At 44.5% G+C, this 20,165-nt stretch overlaps 1 protein-coding gene across 2 annotated transcripts in view; it reads left to right on the top strand.

Moving 5' to 3' along the window:
* Positions 1-14,278, top strand: part of runx3 (RUNX family transcription factor 3) — a 35,719-nt gene extending 21,441 nt beyond the window's left edge. Inside the window, exons 5-7 of one of the 2 annotated variants that reach the window (XM_085931614.1) lie at positions 2,732-2,875; positions 8,071-8,148; positions 11,719-14,278. In XM_085931614.1, coding sequence (XP_085787740.1) covers positions 2,732-2,875; positions 8,071-8,148; positions 11,719-12,188 — 692 coding nt within the window. In that variant the 3' untranslated portion in view covers positions 12,189-14,278. The remainder of the gene's footprint in view (positions 1-2,731; positions 2,876-8,070; positions 8,149-11,718) is intronic. The other variant, XM_085931615.1, reaches the window with a different exon arrangement.
* The last annotated feature ends 5,887 nt before the right edge of the window (positions 14,279-20,165 follow it).

Here is a 20,165-nt window from a genome sequence, read left to right on the forward strand (position 1 = left end):
GAAGACACTTTGGAATTTTAGTACTGACGCATGAAGTTGAAGCACGATTTCACGGGCCACATAAAATCATTCGACGGGACGTATCTGGCCCCCCGGGCCTTGGGTTTGACACCGATGTCATACATGATTGATCAGGCCAGTGAAATATCCGGTATCTTACAAATATTTATGAAATCTCATAAGATGACACCATGATTCAGAAGAAACTTGGAACTGATCAAGTCAGCTCATTTGGACAAGCAAACATTGGAGAAGGTGAGGAAGAGCGCTTAATGCTTCCTCCTGCTTGATTAGAGGTGTTAACAGCATCTGTGGCCCCAGTGTTAATGATCTCCTGGCGTCATTCTAATGAAGCCTCGGCTCTCTCTCCCCAAAATAGCCCTCTCACCCGACTATAACCTTCCTCTGGAAGTGTGTGTGCGTGCGTGCTTTGCGGCCAGCTTGAATGATCACTAAAGAGGCGCACTATTCCTCTTGCAGCCTTCGAAAAACGGCCCAATTATTATTTTTCCCCCCGCCCGACGAAGCAGTGATCGGCGGGACGTATACTTTCCCTGACCTGATCCTTTTGAGGTGGTGTAAATCTCTTAATAACTACACAAGGACACATATAGGGGGCTGGCTATATTTGGAGGCTTTCCTCCCCTGGCAGCCCCCAGACCAGACAGTAGCCTCAGTGTGGGTGACTGACTGTGTGTGTGTGTGTGTGTGTGTGTGTGTGTGTGTGTGTGTGTGTGTGTGTGTGTGTGTGTGTGTGTGTGTGTGTGTGTGTGTGTGTGTGTGTGTGTGTATGTGTGTGTGTGAGAGGGGGAAAGAGAAGGAGGGGGATCGGACTTTCATTCCTTCTCTCTATTGCAGTTTAAAACAGAATTGGACCGTACGTGAATAAAAGAAACTATCTGGATCAAACATGCACTCTACAAAATAAGCCAATTTGGATCAAAAAAGGTCTGAGGCTAATTTATTGATTTTATTTATTTATTAATACGTTTTTAAATATATATATAATATACCGTTTGCTAATTTAATTAACATTTTTTTCATTATTCATTACAAAACAAGCTTTTTTTTTTATGTGGGTTTTTTTTCACCCTCTCGACTGTGAGCCAGATGCACTAAGCATTATCTCACCATGTCTTCCTCATCTGAATTTCTTTGAATCATAATCCTTATCTCTTCATCATAGCAAAACTTTTTTGGGCAATATCATGCTTCCGTCTTTGCTGTTTGGGGAAGGCCCTTTTTTTGTGCCGCCGTGCACAAAGCAAGGCATCGGCTGGATGCTTTTGGTGTGGAACAACTTGATGGGGCTCACAATGTTCGTTTCGATAAATGAACCAAAAATAATGACAAACATTTCCAGGGGATCGGAAGCTGCTCTAGCTGCAAAGACAAGACCATCAGAGTGTGCGTTCCCGGGGTATGAATGGCACAGGCTGGCCTGGTGGGTGGAATAACATCCCAAAAAACAAACACAACTGCTGTGTCTGCTCAGACAGATGAGTCATTAGTGTGTCTTTCATTTTCTCACACACACACACACACACACACACACACACACACACACACACACACACACACGCACGCACGCACTCTTTGTTGGAGCTGATGTTGCAAAGATGCTCGGCATGTACTTCAGATATCAACACAACAGTGTTTGTGTGTCTTCTCGGAGGCTTGAGATTTCTATATTGTCGGGATGGATGGATGGATGCATGGATGGACGGAGGGGATGCGGTGGGCACAACCAAATGGACAGAGCGGTAAACGAGAGGAAACTTTACCCATGGGTCAGCCTCCAAGTGAAGATATATTGCCCATGGGTCAGGGGAGAGAAAGGACGGGCAAAATCCATATTGGTCCGTCTGCCTTGCCCCCTTTATATAGTGATAAAATATTCAAATCCAGCCATTACTTCACATTAGGGTAGTCTGCAGAGATGCCAATGAGAAAACCACAGAATGTATACATGCCGCTCGCTTCACACACACACAGTTTTGGCGCGTTACATTAAAATCTCTTCCTCCCATTAGAGGGAGTAAGCCTCATCCGGACTCGGACATTTAAGGTGTGTCCAGATAAATGTAAAGTGTGTGTGTGTGTGTGTGTGTGTGTGTGTGTGTGTGTGTGTGTGTGTGTGTGTGTGTGTGTGTGTGTGTGTGTGTGTGTGTGTGTGTAAGCGGACATGTGAGTGTCCACATAAAAGCCACGATGAGAGTTTTTCTTTTTTTTTTTTTTCATTGCTAACAATAAAAGACAAAGTGATGATGAAGGCCGCTAAATGTGAGCTCATGTTCTCATTAAAGACAAACTAGTGATGACAGCATTTCACTCCATCCGGGACTTTCCCGATGACTAAGTGCTGTGTCGGTCCAAACTGGATTTGTGTTTGTTCAATATTTCTTCGTCTGGCGATTCATGGAAAATAACATTTGTCATGGAATCATTTTTTTACCGGTGTTATCTGTGGATGACACGCTAGCAGGTGCAGTTTGGGTATGTCTGGCCCGTGCATTTCAAGGGCAATAATATTTTGCACTCGGAGGTTGAAAACAGGATTTTGTCGGCCCCTTGTATAATGTGACTGACTTTGAAATAAAGTGGGAAAGCGGTCCAAATCATTGCTAAGCTCATATTACTTGTTGATATAACAAGAGCCTTTTTTTGATTTTTTTTTTTTGTCTAAATGCGATCGGTAGAATAACATTTGATTACCGTTGCTTATTTTCAGGGCACAGAGTGAAGATGGAAGACTCTCAGAAGCAATTTTCAGACAGGCTTTCAGAGATCGAGCGCTACCAGCGAACCATGCGAATAGGTCCGGTGAACAATAATCCTCGGCCCCTTCCGCAGAGCCACCTCAGCACCACACCAGGTGAGCACACGTTCAGTCGCTCGGATCTTTTTATCAGCAAAAGGGAAGTCCGTGTCGGCTTTGTCTCCACACGTCCAAGGCCCCACAGCGTGCAGTTTTTTGCGGCCAGGTGCCGCCAGCCCCAAACTTGGCGTGGGTGTAGAACTTGGCCTCTGCACTCCACACACGACAGCCTCAGGAATGTAGCAGCTGCCCGCTACCTTGGCAATCACGTCACTCTCAGACTGGCTGAATACTGGAAGGGGGTGTCGTGGACTTGGACTCAGACTTAGGTGGTGTGATGTGTGCATACACTGTCAACCCGCTGCGTGGGTGAAGATGACTCTCTGTCATATGTCAGAAGACTTTTGAACAAGATTCCACGTCTGGACTCACGCAGACTAAACACACACACACACACACATGCCGTTTGCTGCCCTCCTCTTCCCGCCCACTCTTTAGTTCTCATGACGGCTAATGAATCTCATTACCTTGGTATCAGCATGTTGCTGCGTTGGGGGGGGGGGGGCTTGTTTGTGAGCTCGGGACCATGCGTGGGTGCAGGATTATCAGTGTGTATCGCAGCCATTCACCACTGTTTGGCCTTGGGCTCAGCTTACCCAGCACTGAGTCACCAGAATGGACCTAGACCGTAGGTTCTACGGGATCTAGCAGCTGACTAAGGATAACACAGGGACTTTTATACAGCTCCCACATGTCCCCGACTTATTGTTGATTGTAAATCAGATCCTTTTGCACAGCCTGTACTGTACAGAAAAGATGCAAACAGACAGCAACTTGTTATCGTGAAAATACGATTTGATACACTTCACACAAGCACCAGAGTATGACATTTAACCTAGGGACATAAAAAAATATATATATATATTTTATTGACACAGACCTGGAGGACTGACAGTAATAAAATAATTTAAACTGATGTTTAAATGTAACCTATGGGAAAAATACTTGCATTGTATTGCATAATGTTTTATGTATTTTTCTCTTAAATTCCATTTATGCATTTAGATTCAATGTTATACTTTGGCACTTACTTAATGTGTCCATTATTGCAATTTGTACAAGTGGATTTTTTTTTTTTTTTACAATGACAAGTTCCTGGCTGTAATAATATTAATAATAATAATAATTCCCTTTTCTACTGACTGATGAGTGAAAGAACTCCAAAATATGATCTGAAAACTCCCTCATGACGTGATAGAAAGTGCTCAAGGTCTGGTACACAGGAGCGACTGACACTTATTTTTGCCTCGCGCGTAATTAGTTGGGGAATTAGCGCATAAGTCTTGTTGAGAGGCTTGCGAGCGTCGCGATGTTGCAACTGACACATGAGCTGTATATACACTTTGAGCAGACAACTCGTTATCATCATTAGAGCCTGCTAGGGTGGGTAACGTCTTTGGCGTTGCCAATGGCTGCAGGCCATTTACGAGAGGCGTGTGTGATTAAGACGAAGAAAGGGATCGGCTGGAAAACCCACACGCCTTAATATGTGGTATTAATGCCATGAAGGCATACCAGAGGGCGAGTGCTGTAAAATAATAAATTCACAGACTCCGCGGCCTCCCACCTTGTCTACCAGCACTTTCACACTGCCTTTGTGGTAGTTTGCGGTAGTTAACAAATACCACCACCAGAACTCGCCCAAACTTCATTAAGATGATTTAAAATCATGGCAACAAAATGGCTTTTAATGTAAATAGGTGTTGGTGGACAATGCGTCTCCGGTGTGAAACTTCACACTTTGGCTGCGGCCACTGGCATGACGCTTCTCAAGTGGGTTTGGTCCAAATCAGCAACCTGTCTCGCGTTGTAAAAAGATGGGTTGAACGTGACAGAGGTCTTACGTGAAGGAACCGTGCACAGGCAGCAGTTTTACAAGTTCAAACATAAAGACGAATGTTTTCATCAAACCCACGAAATAAGGCGTTTACATATAAACAGACGAAACTGTTGTCATTAGCTGATGCAGTACTTTTAAACTTGCTCGCCTTAATGATTTTTGTCATGTGTGTATATCTCACACTGGATTCACGCACACACAAAATGCCCCACAGGCCCGCTGGAAGGAAAAAAAAAAAATAGACATACATACACAGTTTGATGTCAGTGATGCAAATTCTTCACAAGAGTCCCAGACAGACGGGGTAATTAAGAGATCATTACCTGTGCATGCAGTAACAGGATTCCTGCACTTTGGCAGACGTTGTTGCCCTCACTGCTTGTTTTTGTTCTTTTGTGGTTACAGGTAAGCCTGCTAGACATGTCGCTCATTCCCAGCAAACTACGATGGGAGCGTATTTGCGTGTGCGGTTTGAAATCCGGGGTTTGACTCGTGCAGTCAAGCAGATCTGACGCGCAAGAGATGGAAATTGTTATTCTAAATTGTCTGCGGGTGGCAATTTGCTGTCTCCCTGTGATAGGAAATATGTTAATCCTTGAGTAAATATGTGACTGTCACCTCGCCATTTGATGTATGCACTTGCGTCACATAATTGAGGTGAAGGTTTAAAAAGGTTTTGAAATCATAATGTGTCAAAGGCGAGGCCCGGGGGCCCAGATACGGCCCGTCACATCATTTTATGTGGCCCGCAAAGACAAATTGTGCATCGACTTCATGACACCCCTGACTTAAGCAGAAACAATAGTTATAAAATGTGATTTTCATCATATTGAAAATGATTCCAGTTTTGCCCCTCATGCTAAAACCACCCGCTTTTGGCACGGCCTCAAACGATCACTCAAGAGTTTTATAAACACGTTTTTACAAGAGGAAGCAAAGCTGAAGTAGAGTATCAGATACGTTCTGCCATCAAGTCACTTGATAAAATCAGCCACGGAACGAGACACAAATGATCAACCTCAATTTGTTTATGTACTCAACCTTGACGGCCCAAATTCTTTTGCACTCGCCCCATTAATGAGACTTGGGGCACATTCCCGGACTTCCTCCATCTGTTGCAGCTGTGCCTTCTTGTTCTGTAAGGCCGAGCTGGACTGGGTCGCAGGAAATCTTGTTTGATGGAGAAGCAGCCTAGTCCACAGTGACCACAGTGTTTACTCCACATAAACAAGTCGACTGGCCCCCCCAGCTTGGAGGTGGCGCTCTACTAGCATCACAGCCAAGAGCACGGGAGTAATTCCCACATCCAGAGTGACATGATCAGCCAATTAGGTGCATAAGCGAGACAGGAAATTTTCACCGTCAGCCATCTACGGCGTGGACTTAAAAGTGTGGCCGAAGATTGGTGCCAAACCTCAGCAGGAAGTCGGGCCCTTTGAGGCCAACGCAACCAAACTAGTCCTTAAAACACGACACTATTTATACAATATGTCAATGGCCGCCATGAGGTTTATTTGTTATGGTGCCTGTAAGCTTCTCTTGTGGTTAGCTTTTCTTTTTGACCCTGAAACCAATACTTTGAAATGAAAATATTTCAAGAAAAACAAGTTCGATGTGTATGAGAAAAAAAAAAAAAAAGAAAAAAAAGGAGAAGTGAAAGCTAGTTGTACTTCACCGGCCACTATTGTTTGTATAAGTTATAATTTCACATCAGGCTTAGGCCGAGTTTCTGCAATTATAGAAACTCCACGCGTGCCCATGAACAGTCTCTATTGAGTCTGGGGGGAGAGAGAGAGAGAGAGGAAGTGCGAGGGGGCCGCGGGTTGACAAGAACTCTAAAAGAACTTGCAAATTTTCAGCCCATGTGTTTGTTTTTGCTCACGTTCTAAGTGAGGGCTCAAAAGACATATCAAATGTCCAACGTAGCCCAGCCAAGGCCATGTTCCTCACGTCTCGAGCACGCTCTCTATTCTCTCTCTTCTGGTTGGCGTCTTTCGTTCTCGCTGGCTCACGCGCTCGCATTCTCTCGCTGTTGCGACGCCTAAGGCCTAAGTGAAACAGGAAACCGGCACAAGGACCCGCTTTGACTGTTTCTCAATGACACGCTTCATTTCGTCAAAAAGCGTTGCATCGCCCGAACCGAGTCATGAGGACGGACGGCCGCCATTTTGGCTCTTCCTGGCCATTGCACGTAAACTTCAAAAAGTGTTTATTTATGTCCTCAATACTACATAGGAGAAGCCGGCTATTAGCAATCGAGCCGCCTCGTTCCCATTCACAGCCCCCCAGCCTCGCCCCCCCACCCAGCTCCACCCAGGGGTGGGCCTTTTTTATTAACAGGGGTAATCTGTGCGTCTGGTATTGATGTTGTCTGCTGGCCAATCAAAATATTTGAAGGAAATGTTTATTTTCTTGAGCAAATCACACCAGCTGCTTGCAAGGCAGTCTGAATAAGGCCATTTATATGTAAGAATTTGCCATTGTGAGCCATAGTGCAGGACCTCTCGGGGACTGAGTGCTGATTTGGTCCTTTGCAGAGGAAGTGAAGGGGAAGCGTGGATCTTACACATGCCGAGCCCACTGCGGCTATAGGTGAACATCATTATGAACCATTTTCCTTTAGAGCATAGGTGTCAAACTCAAGGCTCGAGGGGGGGGGGGGGGCAGATACGGCCCACCCCATCATTCAAAGACAAATTGTGCATCGTTAAAATTGCAAATTGTCTTCATTGCACCAAATAGAAGTAGCCGTTTTTTATGACCATTCATATTGTAACAGATTTTACTGGTCTCTTGTTTTCAAAAGTTGTTATTCATCCGTCCAAGCGAACTTGAGTCAAGTGCATCATTTCAGACCAAACGCAAACAGAGCCTGTTTATGTCAGCCCTTTTGCGGTGTGGCCGCTGAGTGCGAAGTAGGGTCCCACGCGTTGGGCCAGCCGATCCTCCACCTGCTTCTTGACAGCTTTACTGGCTGCGTTGCTGTTCCTGCTGCCTTTCACAAGTCTCCACTGCCCCATCATTGTCTGGTCTGCAAGACCCCAAAATATCTGCCAAGCAGCCATCAGGCATGTTTTCTCCAAGGCTGCTTCTCACTGTGGTGAGAAAATCAGCCGTCACTGCCTACTGCTCAGTCAGCAGAGGCCAGCCTGTGACAGGAAGACACATCTTCACATGCCAAGACAGTTTGACGGGTCTGTCATGATTTTTTTCCAGGGGGGGGGCTAGATTTATTTATATTGCTCAGGTGCTGACTTCCTCACCCTGCACATTCACCACCTACACATCCTTCTGCATGCCAAAATAAACTTACTGTATGGCATGTAATGTTGGTGCAAATTGTGTTTTTCAGCAGCCCTGTGGCAAGATCAGATAGACACCCCTTCTCTGAAGACATGCAAGGTGGAGGAGGACCTCAGACCATGGCCAGGTAAGACCTTGCCAAGCCCTGAAATGGCTAAGACTTTTTTCCATTTTGCTCACAAGAAAGATGGCTTTTCCAGACTTCATGTGAATTGAAATAACGTCATGTATTTTGTCGGTTGTACATATAAGCACACGCTCGTGTGGTTCATTTGTTAGTCACGAGGTGAAAGCCAACTACTATATTTTCCCGACTATAAGCCGCTATCTGAACCCTGCGGCTTATAGTCCGATGCGGCTTCTCTATGGATTTTTCATGATGTTTATGAAAATGATGGAAATTAAATGTATAGGTTATATATGAAAATCCGGGATTTTTCCCCGAATTTTAGCTGATGTGGCTTATAGTCCAGAAATGACGGTAAATTGTGCGGTAAATAGTAGTAAGGTGACTTCAGGCTAGTTGTGGATAGGGAGAAACAGGTCTGTTTGCAGGGCCCAGGGGCAGCGCCTATCAAAGCAGAGATTTTAAAATAAATTTGTATTCTGTCTGACTGTTAAAATAGGCCAAGGAATAATGGTAAATTACAGTGGAGACAGTGGTTCCAAGGCGGGCACGACACAGGGTGTGCCATTCTGACAATTTTGGAGTCTGTTGCATTTTGCCCGTAGGCCTCTCAAACAGCCCGGAACATTCCTAGGACGCCACCACCCTGCTTAACTTTCTTCATCTTCATTTTTCCCTCCCACTCCTTTCTTTCATTTGTTTCTTGGCAATTTGGGTTGTCTCAGTTGTCAAACAGCCCTCTTATTCTCCCATTTGTCCCCGACCTACCACAAAGCAGCACGCCACACAACGTGCGCTGAGTCATCGATACGAGCGCACGCAAAGGCGACGATTACAATGATTTGTACGTTGACCCATTGACATTGATCTCCCTTTGATCCATTTCGAACTAACAAACATTGTCACCGATTGAAAATGACTTTATGCCTTTGCTTTTTTTTGGAAACCAGAAAAGCATAAGCAAGAATGTTTCCGCCTCCGTGAAACATGTAAAGTTGAAAATCATTTGCATTCAACGTGATTCATTGACCACGACTTGAATAAACAATTGGAGATGTCTCTCCTGTTGGTTACACTGTGCCATTCACACCCAGTTATCAACCTTCATTTTACAGCACATGCGTTTCTAGTTACCTAAACCAGTTATTCAAAGTGAACCTGTTCACTTCAGACGGAAGCTTGAGCAAACTTTAATATAACCTCAGTGTCATCGTAAGTCATTGAAAGTATGAGGAAAAAGATGATTCCCCGTTCAGCCCATTTTGTTTCCCTTTGCTAATTTGCCTGAGGCAACATTGCTTGTTTGCTGGCCATCACAGTTTGCATCCAGCTTATGTCAACATTTCACAGGTGAGCACCTGGATTTGCATCCCCCCTTTAATAATCACCTCCTGCGTGGACAAAGACAGTTGTGCCGAGACACCGCCCTTGTGTTAACAAGAACCCAAATCCCGTCCCCCTATAAGCAAATGAGTCAAAGCTCCAATCCGATCTGGGACTAGTGGTCTTTTTCAAGCAAAGCAAAAATGAGACGAAGGACTCCACCCCAGAATGAAATAAGTGTGTGGCGCTACGCTTCAGAGGGAGAGGAGCAACGGAACACTGTGTTCTTGTAAAAAAAAAAAACGTTCTGGTTCCCCGCTACTCGCTTTGTAGCCTGTGAACATCACAGACTTTAGACTGTGCCAAGTGAGCCCTCTGGGGTCCATCTCCTCTCCTGTCCTTGCAAACACATTTCAGATGAGCCTAATGGAGATCATGTGTGGTTTGGGGATGCAGAGGTTACAAGCAGCTACTACTAGTCTCGCTTTTTCCTCTGCCAACCATACACCACACTTACCACAGCCGCAACAGCCGAGCCTGTACTTAGGATGGATAGATGGGTGGGGGCAGGAAAGTATGCGGCGAGAGAAAACAGACAATCTTTTTGCTTCTCATTTACTCAACAGTTTATGTAACCCTTTCCTCTAGAGGGAGCTACTGTACCGCTGAGCGTTTTGGGTGGTAGCGAGCTCCGCTTGGCCTCCGGCCAAGAGCTTTGAGACTGCACAAGCCCATTAAGATGTTGTGATACGTGTCCAGTCGAGTTTCCCCTGAAAGAACACAGGAGTCAGATCCCCACCGCAGTTTAGCCAACACGTTTCCCCCAACTCCAATCAAGCGCGAGGTGGGCCGCAACGCCGCCACGGGCCGCCACGGGCCGCCGGGACCCCTCCCCTCTCTGCGGCGCTGCACCCTGAGACCTAAAAATAGCACAGACTCAAGAAGATGAAGAGAGACAGACAGAGAGAAAGAGACAGACAGAGTTCTTTCGGGAGTCCGGTAGGAATTAGTGCGCCGACTGGGCTTCGCCCGAATCCGCAGCAGCTGAAGGCTCCAATTTTCCTTGCGTGAAATTAGATATCAACTCCAGCGCCTGGTAGACTCTGGAAAAAGAAACAGCCCCCACACACACACACACACACACCGCCACCCCTCGACACCCCCAAAAAGAAGCCCAAAAAAAGCACACAGCAGGACCAGTGGAAAGTGCAAAGAAATATATATTTTTTTGAAGTTGAAAATGGACCCCAGTTCCCCAGACATAGGGAAAAGACATTTGAACAAGACTGTGGCACGCAAATTTGGCATTTTCCCCCCTCAGGGCTGTTGCATGCAACTGCTTGCTTCACTGATACAAGATCCCTTTTTTTTTTTTCTTCTGCCATCCAAAACCATATTTTACACTTGCAGTCATGTGGGGACGTCGGACACATAAAAGCGGCTAAACAAATGGACTCGGTCGAGCGTACGTGTGTTGTGTTTGTGTACGTGTGTGTAAGCAGCAGGTGTCAGTAGGTATGAGGAAGTTTCTATGATGAACGTCAACTGGATTGAGGGCGTTTACGGTTATGGCTTATGGCCATATTGCCTCCGTCCAAAATGTGTCACTGTTGGGCAGCATGACAAGGGAACTTACTCGACAAGTCAGGCAGAGCCACGTGCTTGCTTCTATAGAAGTTGAGATGATATCAGAAGGCCAAACAACGCCTTCAGATATGCTTCTTTGTCACATTGCAGTTTTGGAAATGTTCTGAGGGTTATGGCAGGACACCTCCTTTGACGATGAGACGCATTCATTGATATGATATTGCCAAGATGCTTTCTTTGTTCTGGGCTTTTTTTTTTTCTTCCCCTTTTGCCTTTATTGTCTTCACGTCTGCCTCTTGGGTACGATTTATGATGAGTTACACAACAAAGTTTTCTTGTTTATACAAAAGCGCCCATCGCGGGGCTGACAAAGGTTCTTTTCATTGTGCGGACAAAGATAGCATGCCTTGTGTTTTTAGAAGAGGGTTAGGTGGGTTGCTTAGCTTCCTTCATCTTTATGAGACTGTGGGAAGATGAAGACGATTGCCAAGAACACATCATTCATTCCGTTCCTGTATAAATTTTGCCCACACGAAATCTTTAGATAATAGTTAACTCGTTCACTGCCAATATCTATAACCGTCAATGGCACTGAACGAGTGAGAAAATGCTACGCAAACAGCTCCTTTTCTAAAGCCATGTCCATGTTTGTGCAAACAGGGACAACGGATCTCTTCCAGCAGAGGACCACATTCCCGTCTCCGCTGACCGACCCCCGCTTCTCAGACCCCCGAATTCATTACCCGGGGGCTTTCCCTTACTCCAGCAACACTTCCAGCACCGGCATCAGCGGCCTCAGCATGTCGGCTCCGTCTCGATACCACACCTACCTGCCTCCGCCTTACTCAAACAACCAGAGCCAGAACTTCCAATCCAACTCCTACTTGTACTACGGCACAGGATCTGGGTCCTACCAGTTCTCCATGGTGGCAAACGCCGGGGGCGAACGCTCCCCCACCCGTCTCCTCTCCTGCTCGGGGGCCTCGGGCCCCGGCGGAGCCAACAGCCTGATGAACCCGGGCCTGAACAACCAGAGCGACGGCGTGGAGGCCGACGGCAGCCACAGCAATTCCCCCACGGCCATGAGCGCCTCGGGCCGTCTGGATGAATCCGTCTGGAGGCCCTATTGACTTGAAGGGTAGAAAAGTGAAGATGAACAAAATCCTGAACACTGAGAAAAAAAAGCCCCCCCCCCCCCCAAAAAAAAGAAAAAGATACATGATGCATGTTTGTCTTTTATTTCCATAGCACTCGCTTATCAAGACTTTCTGCATTGGACCGCTGACGTATTTTGTAAACTCTGCGTGAATTTTTGCACTGTGCTAACATATGTACCCTTTAAGCCTATCAAAAGCCATATGAGCTGAGAGAAGCCATATAGTGGACAGACTCTTCAGGCTGAGTCAGCCCTCATGGGTGGAGGAGAGCAACCAGACTGAATGTTTGCCCCGCGAGTGACTCAGACATCCCTCCAAGGCTTGGCTGCACTGCTGTAGCAATCAGTCTTTCTAAGCTTCCATTTGGAACGATGCAAAACTCCCGGTTGCATCCTGAGCATCTTTGTATGCACAATTGCTCCTAATTTATTATCCAAATGGACACCTCGGTGATGCTGTATGCAGGTCGGCTCGGGCACAATGGACATCCTCTGCTGTGACGTCGTCATTGAATCAAGTTGGAGCAAAAATGATGGACAATGTTTGGAGGCATGTACAGAGGAGAGTTTGATTTTTTTGATTAGTTTTTTTTAGTCTGTGCAGGAATAAGCCTTTGCCTATTATTCAGGCATTTTTTTCCATGAAAGAAAAAAAGTCTGGTGTTTTGCAACTGGATGACACGGTTTACTTTTTGATATTTATTTGAGCCAAATTGTAAGGAAATGTGCGCGTATACCCCTCTTCCTTAAAGCATTTCTCTTCGTCGTTCCTCTTTTTATATCTATATATTTTTTACAGTATATGCATATCATGTTTTGTCGTTAACTATATACATTTGGAATTCGTGTAATATATTGCAACTAAATTATGAAAAAAAAAAAAGACGAAGCTTTAATGTTATTATTTCGTTTTCCAATGTAGCTTTGATGCACTAAAAATCTTTCTTTTTTTTCGACGAACCACGCCCAACAGACTTTGTTAGTGAGATGGATCGCTCAAGCCTTTTTATCCTTTCAATTTCCCAAATTAGAATTTTATCTTTCCTGCGCTTAATAAGCCATCTGCCTAATTTTTGCACTATTCCAATAATACCCCCCCCCCCCCATCCTATTCATTTTTGTGTGTGTATTTGTGTACATATTTGCTGGTGGCATACATGCACAGCTCCTAATGTAACTTCCATGTACATAGTGGCATCATAGCGAGCTAGCTAGAAGAGCTAGCTAGAGGGGTGGGGGGGTCACAGCGGTATCTTCTTACCGACACCAGCGGCAATTATGCCAAAGAAGAAAGCTGTTAACTGCTCACAAGCCTTTTGTTCCGAGTAATCTGTAAGAACTTTGAAGTTCTTCTCGCCCTCAATGTTGCTTTTGGACTAATTTACTGATCAGTGGTGCCAGAGGCTCTGGCACTATTTCATACGCCCACACAGGATCATCTTCTGTGTATCAGGTATCGAGCTAAAAGAAGCTCTTCCATAAAATGACTGTAGTGGGTCAAAAAATGAAGTAGTAAGACCTTGTTCCGCCACCAAGAGCGTCATTCGAAAAAGTTAGCCCATCTGACTTTGGGTACTTGCTGGAAATCATTCACGGCCTTATTCCTTTGACTCATTCCTGTCTCCTTGTGCTGAAGAGAAAAAGCACCTTCCCGACTCCCTTTTTTAATGTGGTTGAAGACTTTTATTGTAGAAAACAATCATGCAGCTACAGGAAACCAAAAAAAATGGGGGGGATGTGTGTAAAAAATAGTAAATGACGGCTAAATGTGTGGTAAGTCTTGTCATCTTTAATGTAAAACTAGGAAACCAAATTGTACCAGTGAATTGTATTTTAATGTATATCGGATTAAAAGCCACGTTTGTTTGTTTCTTTTTAAAAGAATTCCCTTTTTTTTTTTTCAATGTACCAAAAACCTTAAGTTGCTTTCTCTGTTTTTATGCTCAAAGCATGTACATCTGATGTTAATTTAAAGAATTCCTGTATGTATTAATATCATTCATGTTTCCATATGAGTGCTTGTAAAGTTTGCAGATAATGTAGTTTTTAATAACTGTAATTAAAACTAATGTGTTACAATTTCTTTTTCAGACCATCTTAATTGATATAGAAAATTCATATATATATATATATATATCTATATATATATATATAGATATATATATATATCTATATATATATATGGTTGGTTTTTTTCTGGAATATTATGACAAGTGATTACGGTCCACCGCCCACTTCGAGGAAAATCCCACCCAAGTTCATTTTTTGGATCAGTCTTAATGGACACATTCTTCAGTATTATTTTCATAGCTCTTAAAACAATACCAAGCAGCAATAGGTAAAATATTGAAACTTAATGCTGCCATGTCTGGATTGTGAGGCCTCATATAATTGAAGACAGGAAGGTGTTTGAAGGAAAAATGTTCAACATGATGACAGGGGGTAGAATTCTCGTGCAGAAACAGATACCAGAACGTTGGCTGAGCATAAACCAAAACATCATTAAGGTTAATCGAGCACAATTTCATGCCAGCACATTGGAACTCAAACTAATTATATTGCATTTATTCACACACGCATAAGGTGACATTACATTCATGGCCGACACCTCCATATCAAACGGCATTTCCAGCAAACCTCTTTAATTACCAGCCCGCCTCGTTACGATCAGTGAGACGGGCAATTAAGCACAATTTCAAAGGCGTTCTAAAATGCCTTTACAGTCAACACAGTGGCACCAAAGGCAAAAAAGAAAAGCACAAACAGCCAATCCAATTCCACCCTGGCGGCTTCAGAGAAGTAATAAATCATCACAGGTAGTTGGAATTATACTGCGCACAGACTGGGAGCGATACTCTCTCAAATATCTACGAGACATTTTATATTTCATACAGAGCAGTGACTTGATTTCTAAAATAGATGTTTTATTTTGGGTGTAAAGTTTTATAACTGTGTCAATTTTAGAATGATTGAATGAAACAACGTGCTAGTCGTGTTTCCTGTATCGCCTCGCCCATGTGTGTGTGTGTGTGTGTGTACCAGATACATTGAGATGCTTTGAGTGTGCGAATTAAACAGAGTATCCAGGCTAGCTAGGAACATCTTGATGCTTTGTTGTTTTGCCAACAATGCCTCTATAGGCCTGAGACAACACACACACACACACACACACTTGTACTCTCACGCACAGATAGTCCACTGCTGACAGATCTCCCAGTACCTCCTGACAGTTCACTTCCCATTGACAGTCCTTTTCAAAGCTTCCGACGAGACACCCTGTGGCATGAGCGACCATATACCCCCTCCCCAAAACGCTGCTCAGCAAGCACAAAGCGAAGTTGATAAGCTTTCAATTAGACGGGGCTCAGGGGGATTTTCCAGCTGTCGTTGGATGTTCTGTGAGAGCGGGCTGTCTCGTCCACATGTGGGGAGCAGAGGAGAGCGCTCATCTGGAGGTATCAACTTCTTTTTATAGCCCTTCTCTGATCTCGCTTATGCTGTTCTTCCGAAAATTCTAACTGCCCAGGAAGCATGGATAAAAAAATTTTTTTTTAAATGGACTCCTGTCTGGAAGAGGTAGGAATCAAAAAGCTGAATGAAAAACATCCAAAATGGATTGCGTTTGTACCTGCTTCTGAAATTGCCTACTGATCTCTCTGACCCCAAACAAAGCCATGAGAAGAAGCGGGTTACAACCGGATCCGTCTATTTTCTAACCAGACTGGTGGTGGGAACAGAGGCTGCAGTCCAAAACCCAAATTCCCACAGCTTGATGGTGAAACGCAGGGGCAAGGGGCTGAGAAACCACCAGAGCTGTGATGCAAGCGTTCTCACACTGACGCCTGCTACGCGGGAAATGGAAGAGAGAAACAAGTATGGGTTCTCCAAGTGGGGATCCCAGCCAAGGTAGTTTCTCATCAATGCTGGGTCTACAGAGACCCAGACCGCTCTGTGTGACAATGCAGCGGGCAAAGCAGAGTTCCCACAGTGGAGCTCCTCTCCATGGAGTTTGGACTCATTGGACCCAGAGGATCGCTGAAAAAGGGGCACTTACTCAAACACATATTCAGGTCAATTCTGAGGGTTGCTACAAATATTTTAGCAATCGTTTTTGAAAAAAAACAATCTGTGAAGATAGAACTCCACACGGGAAGGTGCATTCAGTTTCCTTCTGCATAATAATTACAGCAATTAATAGACACGTGTGAGGTCAATTTGGTAGCTGGCATGGTTTTAGCGATTTGTTTGACCCACATGCAGAAACCAAGTCGAGTAGGGTTGACTTGATCATTGCTAGCGGCACCACCGTAGAGGAGATCTCATAGGTAGGCACGTGGGCGCTGGCAGGATGCTCCTTAAAAACCTTCCCCGAAGCAGCCTGATCAGCCACACCTGTGGGGATCAACCACACCTGTGGGGTTCAACCACACCTGTGAGCTGCCCTGCTCACGGCTGCCCCCTGTGGAAAGGAGAAAAAAAACAATAGCATGCTTTTTTTTTAAATAAAAATAAATATGCTGACTCGTCTGTCTTGTCATTGATTTCTTGGAAGGCGGTCAGTCAAAACCAGAAGAGCCTTAATAGAACTCCACAGACCACACTATGGTGGACCAGAGGCTAAGACCTCCAAGGACAACAATGACTAAAGCCACACAAACAAAAAAAAAATGTCTGAATACATTTAAGCTGGTCTTGGTGCTAAATGACCACAAGTGTCTCCACCCAATTAGCCTTTAATTCAATGAATTAGTTTGGGTCAACCGCAACTCGATAGAGCGAAAGAACTTGTCGTGTTATTGCATTTGTGCTAACTGGACTTAAAGTGAACACTTTGGATTTGCAATGAACCAAAATATGGTTTGACTAAAAGAGTGGGTCAGTTTCCCAGAAACAACGTGAGTTGTTTCCCATGCACGTTCATGAGAAATGACACGATATTTTTTTTCTCTCTCTCTCTCTTTGCTCTTTTCTCACACAGAAAATCAGAATAACGATCTGTACATGTGCACGCTGCTTCCTCTATAAAACAGGAAATTAGCATCCACACGCACTGAGCACATCGCCACGCGCTGCCAGGCTTTTATTTTTTCAGTGAAATGATGAGGATTATTAAATCCCAGTGGAGCAGGTCTCGGCTCACTTCCTGCTCGGGCCGGGGGAACACGCAAAGTTGTTGTTCACATCAAGCAATCTTCCTATCGATCTATCTCCCTCGTTTTTTAAGTCTGTTTTAAGAGTGAGTGGCCATCGCCTTGCATTGTTATTTTTTTCTTATTGTTCCAATTTTTGGAATGGGGCTCCAAATCACCGGAGCATCCAAAGTGCTAAAAAGTGATCACTGTGATTCTCTCACCAGAAGGACTTGTGCAAGTGTGTGTGTCAGTGTTCACACCCCCGTGTCTGGCCATGGCTGGCCACGGGCCCCCAACAAACCAGTTCCCATGGTTCCACAATATTCACTACCTCAGGGGACACCTCCCACTCACTGGTTTGTTTTCAACCTTAATGGGAGATCATTTTACACGTCTTTATCGTGAGTGTGTGTGTGTGAGACATAAAGTTTGTGAGTATATGTATTTTGTGCATTGTGCATGCACCTGCACGGACAAAAGCAAAGTATTAGTGGTGTGTGTCTGTGTTGTGTGTGTGTGCACCTGCAGGCATGTGTGTCAATACTTTATCATGGGTTTTCATATGCAGGGGTATACAAGTGTTCTGAAATGTGTGAGAAATATTTTGGAGTGGGAGGGTCAGTTCATCATAAATATCATCCCAAACAAGTCCGTAAATCACTAAGGATTGTTTTAGTGGCTTGAATTTGTGCAGGCATCATTTTTATATATTTGAAATCAATTGGGTTTTTTTGCAAAGACACTTTTTATCTCATGTTAGACACAAGGAGCCAACTGTGTGTGTTTGCGCGTCTCCAAGTCTGTCAGGATTCTTGGCTTGTAGACAGCAGACACCTTCAGTTCTTTCCTCTTTATTTCCACCCAATAGGCATGGAGGACGATAAAGGAGAAACATTTGTTGTCCTACAGGGAACATTTAGATTTGGGAATAATTGCTTTTAAGCGCTGATATCTTACAGACAGATCGGTCACGGAACAAAGAAGGCTTGTGGGGGGACGGAAAATGAAGAAGCTACATTCAAGGCCTGCTAATGAAGGGGGTTTCCTGAGAGATGACAGCGAGGAGGCGGATCAGAGGATGACATGGGAGAGGTAATGGAGGGAGAATATATCACATCACTTTTTTGTGATTAAAGATGACCTCAGCTTGAGACATGACGCTCCCACCGCAGATATTTTTATTTTTAATCATACTTTCTCCTTCATGCAGGTCTTTTAGACATTTCAAATATTCATTCAACTGTTCAGTTTGTCCCCAATGTTGAATTTCTATATATTATAATGTAGAAGGATTTTTTTGTAAATTACCTAAATATTGATTCCCCCCCCCCCCCCCCCCCCCAGAGAAGTGCTATTCCACTTTACTGCAGTCATTCCGTGTTATGCCAAACGGTGGCCCTGCAGTTTTCTTTTTGCGGTCTCTGGAAATGCCCCCACTTTTCCGGCCTTGCTCCAATTTTCTTTAAATACAACAGTAATTGGTTTGATTTCCTACCTCCGGCCTGGTGGCCAGGGGGGGTTACGAGGAGGGCCAGGCAAAAGGGGAACAGCAGCAGGCACGCTTGGGTGGTAATATAGTTTGGAATTGAGTGCCAGCTCCACTATTGCCTCTTTAGATGCTGTTTATAGCCAGATCCTGGAAGCCCATCAATGGAAACGTTCATAAATCTGCAGTGTGAAGTGTGCCAAGAGACCCACAAAAAAAAAAAAAAACACAATAGTGGGTCTGGGGTGACAAAAAAAAGAAATAACATTTAGTGTGTCATTAACCTGCCTTGAGTCTTGAGAAAGCAAATATATTTTTAAATACATTCCACAATTATTTTGAAGCCTTATAAAAAGATTCTGGTATTGATTTTAGGACAAAATATTAAAACCCGTCATCATCAAAAGAGCTATTTGGAGGGATTTAAGAGAAAGAGGAGGGGGGGTGTATGCATGAGTAATCAAAAAGTAAATATTAGGTCGTGTCCAAAGTCATTGTTCCGAGCTTCTAGTATTTCCTGCTCTGCCTTCAAATGAGAGCAAGCATCCAAAAGAGGCCGCCTGAGATATGTGCACTATTTGTCCCGGAGTGGCGCTGATATATGTCCAGATGGCAGTGGTGAAGTAAGAATACTGGAAAATCTCAGCAAGCACATACACCAGGCCAAAAGAATTGCCACTGGACTGTGGAGGGAACCTTTCCAGTGGAGTCATTGCACAATTAAAGGCACTGGTGATCTTAACACGACACACCCCTCCTGAGTCCTGATTGCACACGGGAGAAATTGGATCTAGATGTTGAAAAGTTGCAGTCTGGACTACGAGAGGTGTTGATTTTTTACAGTGGCGACCTAGAGAAGACTGAAGGGGGTGGTGGTGCGGGGGGTGTGCGAGTCCAAGGCCAGTGCAGCTTTTTACTGTCCAGTGGGTAGACAGTGGAGGACTTTGACTCGTTATGATGTCTGGAAAATAAAACAGACCTTTTTCCAACTAAAGCATGATTCTGAGGTATGTGGTCCAACCACAAAAGAAATGGACCCAGGAGGCTTCCGTAAGGCTCGTGTACGAGTGCAAAGCGCACGTAGCGACTTCTAAAAATGGAAGGACACACACACACACACACACACACACACACACACACACACACACACACACACACATGATGTGCGGCTTTCCCGGCAAGCGACAGTCCTCTCGGTGGAAAAATTTGGTAACCGGTGCATTTAAGACCAGGACGCTGATGGATTGCAGAGACATTACAGCATTAAAGACAGGCAGAGCATTGGGAAATGTAGTGATGAGACACAAGGCTTTATTTTTTTTTTAAAGTGATG

This window comes from Syngnathus leptorhynchus, chromosome 15 (genome assembly GCF_054491065.1).
Source record: "Syngnathus leptorhynchus isolate UIUO chromosome 15, UIUO_Slep, whole genome shotgun sequence".
Lineage (NCBI taxonomy): Eukaryota > Metazoa > Chordata > Actinopteri > Syngnathiformes > Syngnathidae > Syngnathus > Syngnathus leptorhynchus.